The sequence below is a fragment of the Trichosurus vulpecula genome, chromosome 6 (assembly GCF_011100635.1).
Source record: "Trichosurus vulpecula isolate mTriVul1 chromosome 6, mTriVul1.pri, whole genome shotgun sequence".
NCBI lineage: Eukaryota > Metazoa > Chordata > Mammalia > Diprotodontia > Phalangeridae > Trichosurus > Trichosurus vulpecula.
Genome location: NC_050578.1, coordinates 159,979,958 through 160,000,474, shown reverse-complemented (window position 1 = coordinate 160,000,474; position 20,517 = coordinate 159,979,958). Strand labels below are relative to the sequence as shown.

General features: G+C 39.2%; 1 protein-coding gene across 1 annotated transcript in view; it reads right to left on the bottom strand.

Moving 5' to 3' along the window:
* The window catches only part of CORIN (corin, serine peptidase), a 216,528-nt gene that overhangs the window by 17,118 nt on the left and 178,893 nt on the right, over positions 1–20,517 (bottom strand). Inside the window, exons 13-16 of the mRNA XM_036764058.1 lie at positions 20,160–20,267; positions 16,100–16,213; positions 14,313–14,423; positions 13,549–13,678 (exon numbers count right to left, since the gene is read on the bottom strand). Coding sequence (XP_036619953.1) covers positions 13,549–13,678; positions 14,313–14,423; positions 16,100–16,213; positions 20,160–20,267 — 463 coding nt within the window. The remainder of the gene's footprint in view (positions 1–13,548; positions 13,679–14,312; positions 14,424–16,099; positions 16,214–20,159; positions 20,268–20,517) is intronic.

Below are 20,517 nucleotides of genomic sequence, written 5' to 3'. Positions count from 1 at the left end.
ATACCCTGGGGTTTTAGGCACTTATGGCTTCTTACCCATTATGGTAGTGACATCTTAAAAGTAATATAAATCATAAGCAGTGACTATCAACAGTTGCCTTTATTTCAAATAGTTTCAGGAAAAAAAACTTATTAGAAAGTTTCTTTTTTTAAGGCCTCACAACATCTTACACTTCTCAATGTTATAAAATATTGTTTGTAAATAAGAGTCAGAGGTCAGTTAAAGTTAGGTTGGTTAAGGATTTTTTTTCACTCTAATTTGTATTGTTGATTGCTCTCTTGGGGTAGCGAGGTGGCATGATGAATACAACTCTGGGCCTGGAATCAAGAGGACCTAACCTCAGAAACTTACTAGCTGTGTGACCCTGGGCAAGTCAGTTAGCCACCTGTAAAATGCGGATGATAATAATAGCCCACACTTTCCAGGATTGTTGTAAGGATCAAATGAGGTAATGCTTGTAAAACACTTTACACATAGTAGGCACTATATCAATGTTAACTATTATGATTATCATCATTATTATTACCTATTCATTTCTTCTTATTCTCTTTTCCCCTCCCTCCCCTCCCCTTCCCTCTTTCTTTCTACAACACTTGCACCAGTGTAAGGCGAGCATGTGCGTGCGCATACACACACAGAACTTCCCCATTATCACACAGTTAATATTTGTCGGAAGTAGGACTTAAACCCAGGTGTCATTTGACTTCAAGTCCAGTGCTCTTTCCACTGAACTTTGCTGTCTCCAGAGAGACTAGTAAAAGAATCAGTCTGAAGAAAAAATTGAGATAAAATGAAACCAAAGGGAGTGGAGGAAAGGAATCTTGAACACCTTTACAGAAGCATTCTGCCATATGTTTATGTATGATGATTGAGCAATAAATCACAGAATCAATACATTTGAGAGGGACCTCAGATGCCATTGAGTTTAACCTGTAAACGAAAAGAATCTCAATGATAACATATCAACAAGTGGCTGCCTGTCATCGGCTTGGAGATCTCCATTGAATGGGCACCACCACCTCTGCAGGGAGCCCAGTGCAGCTTGGGAAAGCTCTTAAATCATTAGGAAGTTTGTTTTTTTGGTGACATCAAGTCTAAATCAGTCTCTCCACAACTTCAACCACTGCTCCTGGTTCTGCCCTCTAGGGCCAGAACAAACATAATCCTTCCTTTATGTGGTTGCCCTTAAAATATTTGAAGACAATTATCATGTCATCCCATCATATCAAGCCAAGGATCTGTATTTTCTCAGTGGAGGATCCCCATACCACACACAGATTACAACTTTCCTAAAACTTAGCAGACAAGCCTCAGACAATTGTTTGAGGTTCACGTTAGATGATTTGCCCATGATCCTACTCCTAATAATTATCAGAAACAGCATTTAACACTAGGTCTCCCTGACCCCCAAATTTTAACCACTTTGTTTGCTATCACGCACTGACTGAAGAGCTATGGGAGGGAGATGTGGTTGTGACACCTGTCATCCCACTGATTACCAGGATTGATTCACCTGATCTGGCTATCAAGAAGGGTTTCTCATTCCATGCACACCCCTCCCAAAGCAGCAGGTTCAGTTGATGAAAGAGCCTTCCCAACAGAGGCATGATGTTCATCTGTCAAGAGTAAATGATGACTCTGGAGGAGAGAGTGAGACTGATGTCTTGCATAGCTCTGCCTCACTTAAATCCAATTCACGCATAAGTCAACATACCACCATCGTGACATCATTGGTCCTCTTCCAGAACAAAGAATGAACCATAACAACAAGGAGCTGAGTTCCCCTGCTAGAACAAATGCTCAGGAGCTAAAACATGTTTATTAAAATATTATCCAACAAAAGATTCACGGCCTTCCTCCTATAAAATAAAGACTTTTTTCCCCCACTGAGGGGATGAATGTACCCTTTCACCTGTCATCTTGAAAGAATAGTAGCCGGAAAGTAGATGGCACAAAAAGCTTAAATCATGTGGATTTATTTTTGCTCTTTCTTCCACTTTTAGAATTTCATCCCACATATCCCATCCATCCTAAGTCCCAAGATTTAGGTGCAAGGAACCAGAGCAACATGAGAAAACCCAAACAGTCCTCTAAGTATGTGACTGAGTGGTGCTTATTAGAGTTCTCCATGTGGAAGTGATCACAAGGGACTTGGACAAGAAATCCAATTTCCATATATGAGTTACTATGGATGTTTGATCAGGGAATCAATTTAAATAAATGATTCCTTAATGTCCTACAGACCTTCTACACTCTCTGGCCCTTCGGCTACCCTATTTAAAGGTTAAAAAAAAAAAACCTTTGCATACAGGCAAGCAGTGAGGAGGGAGTGGTGGTGAAGGGGAGCGGGGAGGGAGTCTGCCTCTTAGTTATAACCAGTGATGGCAATAAAGCCTGAATTTCTGTAACACATCAAGCAGAATCTGAAAAACACATCACCTAGGGAAAATATCATTATGGAGAATAGTCTTCCAGGGAAGAGCAAAACACTAGTGAGTTCCTTGGGCATAGAAATAAATCTTTCAGCTTTAGAAATGGCATATTGTGGTCCATCAGTCAGTTTGATTATATTTCCTCCATCATATGATATCTGGGCATCTGGATGATTTTAGCCTTCCTTTACAATACTGTTCTCGCCCCTCAAATAAATCAGAAAGTCATAGATAAGTATTTTGCTATTTTAAAAGGGGGAAAGGAATTCCACAAGTTTACAAGTTTCTAATTTTAAAATACCTTCTCTCCAATACATTTCAGGTGAAATATTCAAGATATCTTGGGAAGAAGGGAAGAGAGAGAGGTGACCCCTTAAAAAATCCCTGCACTGCGATGAAACAGTTTAACTTCTGTTTGCCTTTGCTCATGCATTAATGTATTTTGAAAAGTGTGGAAGCAGAATTCTAGTGATCAGATTCATAAATTTTTGGAGCTAAAAAGAATTGGAGGTTACCTAGAAAATATCAGATTGGAATACAAAGCTTCTTAAGAAAAGGGAATTTTTTTCTTCTGTCTTTTCATCCCCATTGGATGGGGGTGGGGAAAACAATGGCAGAGTCTATACTTAGTAAAAGTATGTGGAATTGAACTGGATTTTTTAATCCAGGTGTGGGAAATATGTGGCCTCAGCCTGGAGGCCACATGTGGCCTTGAGGCCACAGGTTCCCCACCCCTGATCTAGTCTGATTCTTCAATTTCACAGAGGGGAAAGTCGAGACTCAAAAAGAGTGACTGCCCCACGACTCATAGAGCATGTCTAGTAAAACTGTAGCCAGGATTAGAACCCAGGTCTCATGACATGTGAGCTACTCTTTGCTCCTCCACTATATGTTACTTTTGGTGGTAGCTCTTTGACAGTCTGTTCAGGGAAGCCAGTTTCACCTACTTCCACACAGGCCACAAGTGCTAGAACCAGAATGTTGAAGCTGAAAAAAAAAATCTTTAAAAACCATGTAATCTAATGTCCTCATTTTACCGATGAAGAAACTGAGACAGGCAGAGACTGTAGATTGCCCAGTCTTTGTCACGTAATCTGGCTTCCATGGGCAAAAGCTGGATGCTGATGACAGGCATGAATAGACAAGAACGAGCACATTGACCGCCGGTCCAGCAGCCTGACATCTCTCCAAGTCGTACAGGAGCAGAGTGAAATGGCTCAAATGCCTCGAAGAAACGTTTGAGGAACTAGCCTCACTTCAGCTCACAAGGCATCTCATAAATAAGATCCATGGCTGTGGTTCATTTGTGTTAGCCCACAGAGTTAGCCCATACTCCACAGAGTCAGCCTTCTTTGGGGCCTGCCAGTGGAAAAAGTCATACTAGAGGAGTCTGCTAGACTGGAGTCACACAAAAGATAAGTTGGCTTTGTTTTAGGAAGGCATTGTAATGTGTCAGGGCAAAATAAACAGAAGGCAACTCTGGGTCTTTACAATAAGACCATAAATCCAGACTATCTTATCTGGTCAATAAGACAAAATCAACTTGAAATTATATGGGTCTTGGAAGCCCACATTTCCATATCACAGCTTGAAGCTTTTCCACTGAGTGGTAAATACACGATCTTATCTATTATCTAGTACTATCAAACTATTAGCCTTTGGTACACACCGACTTAAAAAGAAATAGGGAATGGACCTGGTGATTTCATTGTACTGGGAACTTCCAGATGAGAAAAGTCTTTCTCTCTCAACTTAAAGTCAGAGAATTGTCTAGAGCACTGAGAGGTGAAAGTGACTGGCCCAGGGTCACACAACCTTGTGTGTATCAGAAATAGGCTTGGACTCCGATCTTCTTGGCTTTCTACCCACTATGGAACAATGCTTCTCACAAAGTAGACATGTCAACATGCACTCACACATCCACACAAGTACACAGAAAGGATTTCCCAAAAGTCTTGCTACTGAAACTTAAAACTGTATTGAGACTTTGGGGACACCCTGTTTGTATGCTTGCATGCGTGTGTGTTGAAGACAGGGGTTACTTGGGAATTTTCACAGAAAATCATTAATGGAGTTTCAAAAAAGACAAATTAACACTAGGCAGCATTATTCTCTTAGTATCCCAGTGGTTTTCCTGTGTTTGCTACTTGGATGAAATTTTCAAAAAGTAGTTAACTTGGAATTATAATCTATGAAGGAAATTAGAACAAGAATGGGGGGCAAGGCTGGTATCTTAAACAGAATAACCTCAAGCAACAAAAATATTCTGGGAATAAGGTGTTAATTGAGTTTTTTAGTTAACTGAACATTAGGCAGAAAGCTTTTATTGCTTCAACTCTTGTTGAATTTTTTTTAACGTGCAAGTCCACAATCTGCCTTATAGAATATAATTGACTCTTTGAGCACTGAGGCAGCAAAGAGCTTTGGAAATGGAATCCTGGTCCCAGCTCTGCCATTTGCTAGCTGTGTGTCATTGCACAAGTCACTAAATGTCTCTGAACCATGGACTGCTTTGGCTTCCTTCCAAGGTTCTTGTAAATATCAAAGGAGTTGATGAATTCAGCCTTCCCTTTCCTCTGCCCAACTAAAAGTGTTCTCCGCTTGTCAAACTTTCCTGGCTCACTGCCTGCCTCTCTCCTTTGCCTCATCCTTTTATTACAGTCATTTCAGCGTCTGCCCCATCCCCTCAGTTGACTAAGTTCACTTCTGGGCAAGGACTGTGTGTCTTTTTTCATCTTTACAACCCTCCAGTTCCCAGTATAGAGCCCTGCATGTGGTAGGAGCTTAATTAATGTTGTTTGGATTGAATTAAACTGAAATCCATTTATAATTGTAAAATAACAATTTACGGAAACCCAGTGACCAAAGCGTTAAGATTAATGGCATCAGGGGGTGCCACAGTCTTCCGTCCTTGGCCTGTTCAACATTTTTATTAATCACATGTGTGTAAGCATGCTTACCAAACCTGCAGGTGAGACAAAGCTGGGAAGTATCATTAATATAGGGGGTCCCAAAAATCTTAGTGCAGTTTTTAGGTATTAAAACTTCAGAGCCCTAAGTCTTTGGGGACATTTTGTATATTAGTTGACAGCTGGGTAGTGTAACAGATGACAATGGATGTCTTCTTGGAGCAAGGAAGACCTGAATTCGAATCTCCACTACCTCCCTCCCACCAGCTCTGTGATCTTGGTCAAATCACAAAGCACTTTACAAATCTGAAAGTGTTATAGAGATTGTATCTATTACTGACAGAATTTGCATGGTACAAAAAAAATCTCAATAGCCTGGAACAGAGAATTGAATATGAGATGAAATTTAATAGAGATCAGTGTAAAGTTCTAAGACTAGGTTAAAAAAATATACAAGGGCTGGTTTTGTTTTTGATGAAACCCTTTCTTTGTTTGTTTTCTTATAATATACTGTTTTTATCCTAGAAGTAGAAGGCCTAGGAGAAAAAGCTAAGGTAACTCTGGGTAAATGAGAATGCCAGTCACTTGAAGGTCTATTATTCAATGTTTTACTTACTGTCAGAGCTCAGGAGCTGGAAGGACCCACGGAGGCCACCTAGTCTAACATCCCTTGTGTCACAAATGAGAAAAATGAGGCCTGGGGAATTTAAGGGTCTTGCCCAAAGTGAGAGAGGTAGTAAGCATTCTTGATTTTTCCGTCTCCCCTACCCCTACATCCAGTCAGTTGCCAAGTCTTGTCAGTTCTGTCTCCTCCATTCCTCAAAATCTATTTGCTTCTATCTATTCTGTGGCCATCCCCCAAGCTTCAGCCTTCATTACCACCCATGTCCAAGTTCCCCATGTGGACTCCCAGTTTCTATTATCTTCCCTCTCCACACCATACTCCACACAGCTGCCAAAATATTCTTCCTGAAGCACACCATGCCAAAATCTTCCTCAAGAAACCCCAGTAGCTGCCTCTGGGATAAAATACAAGTTCCTCAGGGGATCATTTAAAGTTCTTCACAACATGGCTACAGCCCAGATTTCCGGATTTATTTCCTATCCCTCCCCTTCAAACACTATATTTCAGTCAAGTTGGCCTATTGGCTATTCCTAGAACTAGGCATTCCATTGCCTATATCCATTCCTTTGTTTAGGCTTTCCTGCATGCTTGTGATATACTTCCTCCTTCTTTCCCTTCATGTCCTGGCACCCTTACAAAGATGGGCTCCACCGTTCTCTATAGGAAACCTTTCCCAGGCCCCCTAGTTGAAATACGCTTTTTTTCCTTCTCAAATTATTTTGAATTATGACTGTTGATTGATTTTGCCTTTTATAATCCTCAGTATAATGTAAACTCTTTGATGATAGGAATTACTTTTTGGTTTGTATTTGTATACCCTATCTCCACACCCTACCTTATTCATAGTAATCTCTTTTTTGGGGGTCTTCTATAAAGCTTCCTCTAGATGGTTTTCCCTATTCTACTGGAAACCTTGTTCTAGTCCTTTTATTTAGTCAATAAATGAACAAGAATGTATTGAAAGCATTCTATATGCCAGGCACTGTGCTCAGAACTGATGATACAAATAAAAAATGAAAAACAAGCCCTGTCCTCAAAGAGTTTACATTCTAACTAAATATGTGCAAAGTAGCTATCTACAGGATATATACAGAGAAGGCAGTTGAGGGGAGGAAGATGATAGAGGAATTTGAGCTGAGTCCTGCAGTCAGCCAAGGGTTCTAGGAGGCAAAAGCAAAGAGGGTGAGAATTCCAGGATTGGGGGCAGCCAATGCATAAACATGGAAACAGAAGAGGGTGTGACATACAAGGAAGCAGGTATAGATGTACCATAAGGTGTTTGAAGGGAAATAAGATTCAAGAACACCTGAAAGGTAGGAAGGGGCCAGGATGTGAAGAAGAAATGCCATATCCTAGAGGTAATAATTAGGCAGTTATCAGAGTGAGGTAACATCTTTAGACCTAGATCTTAGGAAAATCTCTGGGGCTGAAGATGTCTTGGAGGTGGAAGGAACTTGAGGGACTCAGACTTCTAGTAACATTTCTGGTTAGGGGTGATGAGCATTGAACAAGAGTGGTAGCTAAGTGAATGGAGAAGGAAATGTGCAGGAGAGATGCTGCCAAGGTAGAAATGAGAGGACCTGGCAAAGCACTGGATATGTGAGTTGAGTGATAATGAGGAGTCAAGCTCCCTTCCAGCTTGAGATCTATTAGCCTATTTGAAAGAGAAAATATGCATTCAATATCATAGCACAAGAATTGTGGTCACACAAAGTAGTTCAAACTTTGCCTGAGAGTTCTCAGAGAAGGTCTGCTTCTTGACCTAACCAAGTTTCCTTCCACATTACAAAAAAGCAAGGGAATGAGAAAGAGAAAGCATAGACATTTTTAAAAAGCTCTCCAGTGTCCCTGAATACAATTTTATTTTATCTGAAATGGGATTGTATTTAAATGTGGAAATAGTAATGAAGTCTTGCAAAAAGGATTGTTTGATGGTTCTTGATAAATCAGGTAATTTCTTTGATTCTAACAAAGTGTTATACTCTATACTGATATTAGTATTCATTCCCCTGAAGATATGAACTTTGTAGGGAAGGAAGTAGAAAGAGGTGGAAGGATGCCAAAATTTACCAGTCCTCCAAAACTGACAATAAAAATTTGCTACAGGCAGAGTCTTGCTAGCAAATAACTGAATAAATAAATTTTAAATTGCATCAAGTGTATATAATCCTAGAACATGCCACTTGGCAGGAGGGCTTAACAAAGCAGCATTTCACTGTAGGCATTAATATTGATAGTTACAAATCTAACTTCTAATACAACTAGAACCGAGCATAAAAAGTATTTCAGAAAGACAAGTAGAAAGAAAATGGTTTCTGTCCTACAACATCGCCCTTGGCCTTCACAGGGAGGTCAATTTCATTAGTCAATAATCCCCAGTTCCCTAAAACCAGATGGAAGTAAATTCTTTCCTCTTTAGAACTATGCAGTATAAAACCAAGATGTTTCAAATAAGAAGCCAATTGATCCAATGGTCAAGAAAGCTTTTTCTAAAGCTTTTGTTTAGTGGTTGAAGTTTTATGAGATTCATGGGGGTCTAGAGGTCTCTTTGTCCTAGAGAGACTCCTCCAATTCTACCCAAGGTCTTTTTCAATCCCTCCAGGCCCCATCTAGGATGACCAGGTGAAGAGAAGATCTGCCACACTGGTTGGGAGAAGGGTAGTAGAAATACCCTGCCCTACATCCCTCATATTCCTTTTCCCCTCCACTGAAGCCATCCCTGAACACATTTCATTTGGTCTGCTTGACTGTTCTCATAGCTTTTACGAAAAGGTGAGGAAAGGATCCGTATTGGCCTGAGGAAGTCCATTTTCTTACCTACTAGATTGAATCATTGGGGGAGCCCTCCTTTCTGAAGATGTATGTCCTTTGAGCCAAATGCCGAAGAACATTTTAGGATCTGGAAAAATGTGATTTTTAAAAAATTTATTTTGTAATCGGTGAAGACGCCAATTCAATTGTTTCTTGTGAGATGGAAAAGCATCAGGCCTTACCATCTGCTCCATGCCTCTACATCCTACAGAGGCCTAGCACCATCTAAAAATGACCACTGTGTGTGCGATCAGGGCAAAGAGCATCACTAGCAACAGATGATGCTAAAAAGTATACAGGTGAGTTTGGCCCACTCCTCTCTATGCCCTCTCCTTTCTTAGGCTGGAGGTAGGAGGGTGGTAAGTTAGAGGCAGAGGCTAATTGTGCACTCTACTCACTACTTTCTTTTCTTTATGCCTTTATGAAAGATTTTTATCTCCCCAAATGCCACATAATACCAGTTTTATTCTAGACCAGAAATGGTTTTCCTTTGTACCACTCAGGGGGTTTTACCACTTCTTTTCTTTGGTCCCCTTCATTATTGCACTTCATCTTCTTCCCAATAATATGTGGAGGTGACTAAAAAATAAACATATGAGCCCCACCCAAAAGAAAACTGTTTCTTTCAAAAATCTTATACAGATGAAAACACACATCAGCACACACACACAAAAGAGCCAATATTCAACGTTGAAGATGACAAGTTCTGACTGTTATGGGTGTTGTGATTCAGTCTGTATGCCTTTTCTTTCCTTTCCTTTTTTTTTCCTTTTCATTTAAATACTTGACTGCTTTTTTGAGGGAGTTTTCTGGACTGGACCTATGATTTCATTGCTATAGGGAACTCCCAGTGAGAAAACTCCTTTTTATCAAGGCAAATCAACATATGCTCTGAAATTAATAGTCCTAGAGGTCTGCCTGATGCATCTGGAGGTTAAGGGAGTTGGCCAGGATTACATAGCCAATATGTTTCAGGGCAAGAAGCAGAGCTGGGCCTTTCTTGCTGTGAGATTAACATTCTAATCCCCATACCAGAAGTGCCAAACATGTGGTCCCTGGGCAGCAAGGGGGCACTGGCAACACTACCCTACACTACCAAACTGGAATAAAATGCAATTGAGAAATATTTAACAAAACAAGTAAAAATACAATGAATGAGTCGTTTTAGATAGTCCTTTAAAATGGTGAGGTACTCTCTTGATCCAGAGAACCCCACAAAATCATGCAAGTCAAGCAGTTCAAATCTCTGGGTCCACTGCAAGAATACCCGTGAAAGTACCCAAGCTATCAAGGGCATTCACATCCGAAAAGCTACGAAATATTTGAAAGATGTCACTTTGAAGAAACAATGTGTTACCTTTTATTGATATAATGGTGGAATTGGCAGGTATGCTCTGGCCAAATGTATCAGCAAGGCATTAATAACACGGTAGATGATAAATATCAAAATGCCTCTGTGGTTCTGTATTACAAAATATATGAGACTCTCCACATAGAAGGTAGAAGAAGTAAACCATTTATTCAGACACCAAATAACCAGATCCTGTAACCAATACATCCAATCCATCATAGAAGAGAACCACTCCGATCCAAAACCTTCCGCCCCTGCTGGGGCCTTGTCAAAAACTCACTCACAGCCACCACAGGTCTGCTCTTTCCCTCAGCTCTAACTGTTGTAACTGCTCTTTCAGAATTTCCTGTGACATAACTTCCTTTTCCTATCAGGCAGCTCCTCCCACCACATGTGACATAGGCTTCCTATGATGTAAGCAGGTCACATGGCCTATTAGTGAGTGGGAAAGATCTTCAAATCTAAACTGCCTACACCAAGCAATGGGGTTGGACACAGGGTCATTAGACCAAAAGAAAAGAGTACTGAGTTCCTGCTGCATATGCTTTAAAATGCAGAGGGTAACACAGAACTGAAAAGTTTGGATATGGATTTTCTTGTCATTGAGCACATCCAGGTCAACAAGGCGCCCAAAATGCAATGGCATATTTACAGGGCTCATAGTCCAGTCAACCCATACATGAGTTCCCTTTGCCATATTGAAATGATACTTGGTGAAAATGAACAGATTGTTCCTAAACCAGGAGAGGAGGTTGCTCAAAAGAAAAAGATGTCCCAAAAGAAACTGAAGAATCAAAAGCTTATGGTATGGGAATAAATGTGACGGAGTACAAATAAAAGTGAAATGAAAGCAAGCAAAAAATCATAGTATAATAGTATTTATGAATACAATACATATCTTATATTATGCTATATTATAAATATAATTATATATTAATATAATATTACCAATAAATATATAATATTATAAAATACAATAGATTACATTACAAAACCAAATCAATTTGCAGCCACAATGATCCTCATGTATTGGTTAGTGGTTCCCATTTCTATTCAGCTTTGTCCTACACCACATTGCCTCTACCATTTACTAAGGATCAAAAATGGTGATGTTTTCAATGTTAAAAAATTACTCCATTTCTTGATAAATTCAAATACTAGCAACTCTAAGTTGAACTTTTTCAATTATAAAGAGTAGAAACTGTTTAGATCTCCACCAAAGGTACTTCATTTTGGCATGGAAGTGACCTGGGTTCTTGAAGGCTTATGCCACTGGAGGATGGATTTTGGCAAGCCCTACCACTTGATGCTGGATGGACATAAAATGTAGGCTTAATGATAGACTTTATGTTCAATGTCTCAAGACAACCTAACTTCAGAAAGAGTCATTGCTATGTTGGTCATTGGGTGATGTGCTTCTGGAGACAACTCACAGAGGTCTACTGCTAAAAGGGAAAGAAGAATATAGAGGAAGGAATGCCAACAGAGAAGCAATCGGCTTTCCTCCTCTACCACTCAACTGAAAATAGTACTCTTCTGAGTTACCAGTCATCTCTTAGCTACTAAATCTGGTGGCCTTTTCTCAGTCCATATCTAACTCAACTTCTTTGCTGCTTTTGGATACCCTCTGTTTGGCACCTAGGGCATTTTCTTCTAGTTCTTTTCCTACCTGTCTTAAAACTGCTTTGCTGGATTATCATCTAGCTTAAGTTCACTGAGCATGAGTGTTCATTGGTTCTGTTCTCTTTCTACAGTCTATTCTTTCTTATCTCATCTCCTTTCACAGATGCAAGTATCATCTCTGTGTGGATGAGTCTCATTCCTTAATTATCTGTGTGACCTTGGCAAGTTATTTCATTCAATTTCCCTCATCTGTAAAATGGGAGTGAATTAAATGGCCTCTGAGGTCCCTTCCAGCTCTACCTCTATGACTCTATGACCCTGAATTTTAGTCCCACAACACCAACTGCCTACTGGAATATCTCATCGACATCTCAAATTCCTTATGTTTAAAACAGAAGAGAACTCATTCTTCCCCCTTCCACCTGCCCCTTTTCCAAACTTCTCTCAATATCAAGCGCACCACCAGTCTTCTAATCACCCTATTCTTGATTCTTCCCTTTCCCTAAACCCCCATAGTTAAATGCTTGCTAAGTCTTGTCATTTCTCCATTCTCCCTAATTACAACCATAATCATAATTCATTAATTCTTACCTAAACTATTACAGACACTTTTAGTTTCCTTCTCCTCCATACAGCTGTCAAAATAATCTTCACACAGATTTGCTCAGAAGTCTTCCATAGTTCCCTATTACAAACTCCACAGTCTGCCATTTAAAGCCTTCCTACTTTCTACACTCAATACGCAAGTCCATTTACAAATCTGACTATGTGATGTTCCCCAGGCTTATGCAGTTTTCGACCTTGGTATATTAGTATCTGTCCCCTGGATGTAGAGTGTACTCCCTCCTCATTTCTGTCCCACAGATTTCTTTATCCTTCTTAAAAGCTCAGTTCAGGAACCACCTCCTTCATAAAAACTCTGGTTCTCCTCAGTTATTTGTGTTCTCTCCTTCAAATGACCTTGTAGAGACAGCGCTGGGTGGTACAATGGTTAGAGCACTGGGCCTGGAGTCAGGAACACCTGAGTTCAAATTTGGCTCTAACACTCATGAGTTGTGTGACCCTAGGAACGTCACTTAGCTTGTTTGCCTCAGTTTCCTCCTCTGTAAAATGGAAATGATAACAGCCACTACTTCCCAGGGTCATTATGAGGTCAAATGAAATAGTATTTGTTGAGCACTTGGCACCGTGCCTGGAACATAGTAGGTGCTATATAAGCGTTAGCTATTATAATCATGATGATGATGATGATGTCTTACAGTATTTATCTGTGTATGTATTGTTTTTCCAATCCCAACGTAGAACCTAAGTTCCTTAAAGATAGTGACTGTTCCCTTTTTTTTTTGTATCATCAGGACCTGATACAGGGCCTTACACATAGTAGGTGCTTAATAAATGTCTGCTTCATTAAACTGAATCAGGCATCCTTCATTTAAACTGTTCAAAAAGACATTTTTAGCAAGGTTGTAGAGAAGTCACCAGTTTTCTCCATCTAGGTCATAGGGGAGACAAGCTCTGTAGCCTCATAAACGTTGGGAACCTTTATTTCATGAGTACTTCAAAGTGCATTGATTGCATTTGCTTTTAGAGTCTCTATCAAAGTCTGGTATCCGCTCTCTTTAGAGCAGGTGTCTGTCATTAAAGACGCTTTTTGCACCACACTCATTCCCCTCTTCCTTTCAAAAGCTTTTCTGTGTAAGAGGTCTAAAAACCTATGTATTCATGAGAAGGAGATGTCATTAATGCACTCGACTAAACCCTGAGAAATTCAACAGTGCTACAAACTACTGACCTTACCCTAAACCCATCTGCTTGCAGGCCAGTTGACTCAATGTCTCTTGCCAGTTGTCAGCACATACTTGGTGGTCAGCGGCAGATCGATGAACAGTCAGGAACGTAGAGGAGCTCGCATCTTTAGATAATGTCACTGCAAAGAGAAAAAGAAATATTTTAACAAAACCCTCTTTCTTCTCCTGAGACCAAACTGTAATCTTGGCTAGGCATTGCTATTCTCACATTTTAAAGACCTAAAGCATATAGATCAAGATCCCTTTGTTTATATATTATAGAGGTGAAACTGGACAGCTAGGTGGCACAATGGATAGAGTGCTGGGCCTGGAGTCAGGAAGATGGAGTCTTCCTGAGTTCAAATCTGGCCTCAGACACTTACTGGCTGTGTGACCCTGGGCAAGTCACCTAACCCTATCTGCCTCAGTTTCCTCATCTGTAAAATGAGCTGGAGAAGGAAATGGCAAACCATTCCAGTATCTTTGCCAAAAAAACCCAAAAGGGGTCGAGAAAAGTTGGACATGACTGGAAAAAAACTAAAAGAGGTGAAACTCTAAATAAATAAATTATTTAACCAAAAAAAAATAACGCTTTACCTGGAAATAGGAGAGGTACGTTACTCTGTTACAAAGTACTACGACAATTTTAAAAATAAGGATTTGTTGTTGCTGTCATTGCTTTTAATGGAGGCAAGGGGACACAGTCATCTTTGAGCTTTCAAGGCTATAAGGCCATTATCACTTATGGTAGGGCGCAGAAAGGACCAGACTTACCACAGTCCCATTCATCAGAGCTGTCTGAACAATCTATTCCCCCATCACACCACAAATCACGGGACACACAATCATGATTGGCACACTCCAGTTCATCATCTTGGCAAAATGCTGGCATCAAAAACAAGTGGAAAAAACTTTTTAGATATAAGTGTGATTATTCCTAAAGTGTGCATATTATATTTTGAAAAGGTTATCATGTTGGCTACCAGGCTGTTGGACGGTAAAGGATCCTCAAACCATTACTTGTGACCATTTCTGTTTCTGAACAGCATAAAAACTAAAGGCAAGAAAAGCTATGTTTTTTATGCATCACATTAATATGAAAGATCACATGTACATACTGAACTGGCACCAAGCAAAAGCAGAATAGTCTTTCACCTAGATGGCAAGATGCGAGGGGGCTTCTTCACCTGGAAATATTTCCCTCTACCCAGGTGCCACAGGACCTGAAAAGCTACCATTAGTGATTCATTCCTTTGGCTCCACTTTTGTCTTCTACTAGTTCTACTTTGAAGGGCAAATACTCTTGGGAGGAGTAACACATTATCAAGAACACCTTCCTATAAATGAATTTATTTTCTTTACTTGCAGGAGGGAACCAAGAAACTGGAGAGCACTGGACTTCTGGGAGAAAGAAGGATGGAGAACTTACAGAAAAAAAGAAGAGACAAGCTGTACACAGAGAAATAGCATTTTGTAGTGCAAAGTGGGAGAGATTTATAGTTGGGAGACCTGGAATCGGACTTCAGTTCTGACTCTCAGGTGACCCTCTGAGACTCAGTTCCCTCATCTTGAGGAATAACAATACACTATCTCATGGATTTGTGGTGGAGAAAGTGCTTTGTCAACCTTAGAATGCAATATAAATGTGACTCTCAGTGCTTCGACATTTTGTCTACAGCAACTCTTGCCCTTATCATGAAAATTGCTATCCATCCCCAGAGAAAGAAATGACAGAGTCTGAATGCAGATCGAAGCATAGTTTTACTTTCTTTATTGGGTTTTTATTTTGGACTGTGTTTTCTTTTACAACAAGACTAATATGGAAATTCATTTTGCATGACTACACAAGCATAACCTTTATCAAATTGCTTGCCTTCTTAGTGGCTGGGGTGGGGAGGGAGAGAATTTGGAACTCAATTTTAAAAACGAATGTTGAAAATTGTTTTTACTTGTTATTGGGGGGAAATTAAGTACTAAATTAAAGTTATAAAATAAAGTTAGAGTAAGTCCTGCCTAACATTCTCTCAGTCAGTCGACTATATGCCAAGCACTGTGAAAGGGGCTGAGAATACAAAGAAAGGCAAAAAACAGTGCCTGGTTTCAAAGGTCACATTATTATTTTATGATTATGAAATCGAGTGGTTTCAATGCCCTTTGCAAAACACTGCACAGTGCGTGTGAGGCAAATGTAAGCTCATTAAAGCTGTAAAATCTCATCATTAAGTATTAGGATTTTTTTTTTAATAAAACAGCATACAAATGAAAGACTATTTCCAACTGACTAGGTGCGCTGTAGAAATAGTCTCCATGGGCAGCAGATGAGGCAGTGACGTAAGCACTGAAGAGGCTTGGGATGAGGATCAGCAGTGAACACACTTGACTCTCCTTTGTTGAAACTCACCAGAGATGAGAAAGCAAAGTCCCTACACCCATCTGGATAAATCATCCCAGCTACTGTGAAGATGTCCTCTGGGAAAAGGGTTAGTTCTAAGATGTATTTGAGCTGAGAAATAAAGCATAAGATGAAAACGCAGTTCAGACAAACTCATGCATGCACTCACAGCAGTTTTTTTCATCCATCTTCTCAGGACAGTCTGGAAACCCATCACAAATCACTTCATGTTTGATACACAGTTTGCTGGCGGGACATTCCCAAAGACCTCTCTCTCCGCAACCTAGAAACAAGATCACATTCATTCGAAGAGCCATGTGTGAAAATCTGAAATGGAAACATAAGGCCTCTTCCTTTTCATATCCTAACAGAGAAATTATACGATATTGCTACTAAAGCTTTTTGTTGTTTGCATTTTCAGATCACATTGGGAATGTTAAAGAGAGTTCAGAAGTGCTTTGCTAAAACCGTGTTTTAACTAACTCTGTGACTGTTCTGTGGTAAATAACATAGGTTGAACAAGGTTGAACATTAACAATGTGATCTGAAAATGGCAAAATGCATGAACTTAGTCACTGCAGTCTAACGAACACAGGGGAAAAGTCATTAGCAGCACAACAAATCGAACCCTTTGCTTACTGAACCATAGTACACACCTACACAAGGTACAGAGGAGAGATACTGTGGTGTGGCATGTGTAGGGGAGGGAGTGTGAGGGAGGAGGCTGTTAAATAAAGAACGCCTGTACATGGTTGCTGTCCCTTCAGAATAGTTTATCTTTTTCGGACACATTCAAAATCTTCTCTCATTGCTCAAAGAATATATGCCATTCTTGTTCTAGAAGTGCCTCTGGAATCAGTTTATAAACTACACATCATGCATTCAGATGCATGAATTCACACCTGATTTATATGATTAGAAATATGATCAGTTAAATTGAGAATCACAAGGAAACTGCATCTGAGGGTTATAAAGAATCAAATGAAATTTTATGCACAATTGTTAATCTTAAATGTCATTTGATTTTGATTCAGCTATTTTCTAGACCATTTTGAGGTGATATTCTGTTCTTCTTGATGGTAGCTATATTAAATGGTCCCCACTTTTTCTATCAGCAGATGATAAAAGAAATTTCTATATAGAGGTACTCCTGAGTGACACAGATGCCCATTCAGATCTGGGAACAGGAGAGAAGAAAGGATCGAGAGGGTGTCAAAACTCTGGCTGGAAGAATTTATGAGAAAAAAATCAACTAATTTCCTTGCATCTTTGTTCACATGTACAGCTGTCTGGCCACATCTCATATGTTGTCATACCTTGATTTGTTTAACCTAACTGCTGGACCTTACAGTTATACCTATTTAAATTTATCTAACACGTACAGTCGCCCATTCTTGCCTGACAAAATATTATCAGATCCCCACCTATTATCTGCCCCATGCATTAACTAGCTCATTGATCCTCGGTTTAACTGCAGATTTCAGAAGTTCACTATCAATATCTTCATCCAAGTCTTACAAAAAATGCTGAACATCAGGGAGTCTCTTATCATACTGCTGCAGACCCCCTTCCAATTTGACATTAATACATTTATCAACATTCTTTGGACATAGTCATTCAACCAGTTACAAGTCCCTTTGATCACCCAGGCTAAGTTTCTCTACCTTGCCCGTAAAGACATTGTGAAGGATCTTGTTAAACATGCTCATGAAATCCAACTATGCTTATGTCTATAGAATTTCCCTGATATATCCGTGGAATAACCCCATCAAAAGGAAAAGAAAAGGAAAGCAAAGACTTTTCTAGGAGAGCTTGAAAACCTAACCACCATTTACAACACCATTCCTATGGAAAGGTGCATTCCAAGCTCCCAATAACGGATCTGTAAAAGAACTCTTCCAATATGACCATCCTGTAAGGAAAGGGTAAGGCCATCTCTTTTAAGATGAAAAAGGTGATTTTTCAAACCTTAAATAAATGTGGTTTGTTATTATTTCTAGAATGTAAATTATTTATGGGTAGAAACCATGTCTTATTTATCACTGTATGGCTTATAACACTGAGCACAGCACTTGGCACATAGTAGGTGCTTAATATATGTTCATTAAGTAGAACTGAATTATTTGGCTTGAAGCATTATAAGTTCTCAAAACACAAGACATGTCCATATTCAAATGAATATACAAAAACTAATTTTGGAGAAGTGGCTGCATACCTTTTCCATGATCACTGTGACGGTGAATCTTTTTAATCAAACAAGTTTGTTTAGCTGCTTTTAAAATTCTCATTAGCTCCCTTCTACATTCAATAAATATTAAGCCATCAACCCTCAAGGTACTGAGCTGAACTTAATTTACAAGTGGTGATGGTGATCCTTAAATCCTTAAAAATAGATAATGAATTTTCAAAAAGTTACTTAAGCACCATTGAGCTTTCAATTTTATTTTAAAGTAGAATTTCTTTTTCTCAACAATCACCTCCTCCTAAAATCCTACATCTGACCTCTGAATTCTAATGTAAGTTATTTCCTCTCATCCTCTGCCACGCTCCTTACCTTTGGCATTTTCCTAATATTGGAAACTCCCATTGATTATTTCAAACTTCTTTAGACCACCTAAAATCTAATTTCATCTTTGAAGTCCAGCATATTATCACCATATGAGATTCTAGTTTTGTGAACAATTCCAACATATCCCCCCCAAAAGCCTTTTATATAAGAAAAGTTCAATGACTTTTGGACTCCTTCCTTTCCCATGAAGACATAAATAAGGAAACAGTAACTTCTGAGAACCTCAAAGCACTGGATGTCCCCTCCACCACAATGTTTTCCATGGTCAATGTTGGGTCACTCTGACAGCTGTAATTTTCCAGCAGATGCAATCTTTCATATTTATAGCAGCAGATAAGAATTCTGCTGATTGCTTATGACATTTTGCCTAGACTCAAGAAGGGCAAGATCTTCCATAGAAATACATCTTAGGAAACAAGGCAATATTTCATTCCTTAAAGGTCAGGAGAACAAAAATAATTATAAAAGATGGATTGCTTCTCAATAGCAAAAAGGATCAATAAAACTTTTGAAAGCAAGATGAGCAAAATAATCAAAACTCAAGTCAGTTTCAAATGGTCACTCACTTATTGTGTATACTGTTTTGAAAACACTTATGGTCTGGTTTCTACCCTGCTGCAGTCTAAGAGCACATAAGGCCAAATGTTAACTGTCAGAAATGGAAAGAAACTTGGGGTACCCTCTTGAAATTAGCATCGATATTTCTGGTTGTAATGCTGGTGCAGTTGAAGCTCAGTAGTAGAGATGCCAGAAAAGGTTTTCATCCTTTTCTCACAGAGATAAAGTCATGGAGAACATAAAAACCAAAATTTAATTAAAATCAGGCTTTCAGGATTTAAAGTCTATTTAAATCTTCACAAGTTTCAATTGATACACAGATAGATATCTGTTGTATTTAATGATTATGAAAGTTAATGTTATTTATATAATAAGTGACCAATTGCTACACAAATATCTGTTATATTTAATGATTATGAAATTTAATGTTAATTATGTGTGACCAATTGATATGCAGATATATCTTATATTTAATGATTATGAAATTTAATGTTATTTATATAAATGATATGTCCAAATTATATTAAGGTTCTTCTATCTTTAAAAGAGGATAAAAACTGGCAGATAGGCAGTGGTGGGGTTCAAGTCCCTTCTTTGACACATACTGACCACGTGACCCCTAAGCAAATCATTTAACTTCTCAGTGACCTAGGCACCTCTCTCAGAATGTAAATTACAGATTAGGTACCAAACTACATGGTAGAAGGAACTTCCTCACTGAGAACTCCCGGTACCAATAACATTGCAAGGTCAGACAATCTTCATCCCTGCCACCAAACAACAGCTGGCCAGAATTCCCTCACCTTCCCCTTTAGCTACATTTGGGACACGAATGAAGCTTTTTTTTCCCAGGAACAATCACCATTATGAGCATCAAGTTCAAAAATTATAATTTTCAAGTACATTCTTCACACTTGCTAGGGATTTCTGTCTCAAATGTTCAGAATGTTAGGCAGCATGAGAAATAGCTGAAATACCATTGATTTCTTCTCATCCTTTTCCTGAGTTATCCTCAGTGAAAGAACCAGAATCGTTTGTTCCCCATATCCTCCACACAGCTATTGCTCTTCAAATCAAGAAAAGCACCAGCTCCGTTACATACCGCAGTGTTCTTCATCGCTGTCATCCTCACAGTCAGCCTGCCCGTCACATCTCCTAGATGCCAGAATGCACCTTCCCGAGCGGCACTTGAAATGACTAGGGGAGCACTCTATTGATAACAATTAACAATGCTAGTGTCATTTAATTTTGAAACTCAGGAAACAAGGGAAATATATATATATTTTATTGGAGATAGGGGTCAGAGAGGTGTTTGATAAAGATGTCATTACCAAACAGGACTAGCCCTAGGGAAAAAAACAAAGTAGGTGAGCTTTGTTTGGAGACTCCTATGCTTTGGGGGCACATTCAAATCATTGTGGCTAAATTATCTCCAGGGTACTTTTTAAGTAAGTGGATTA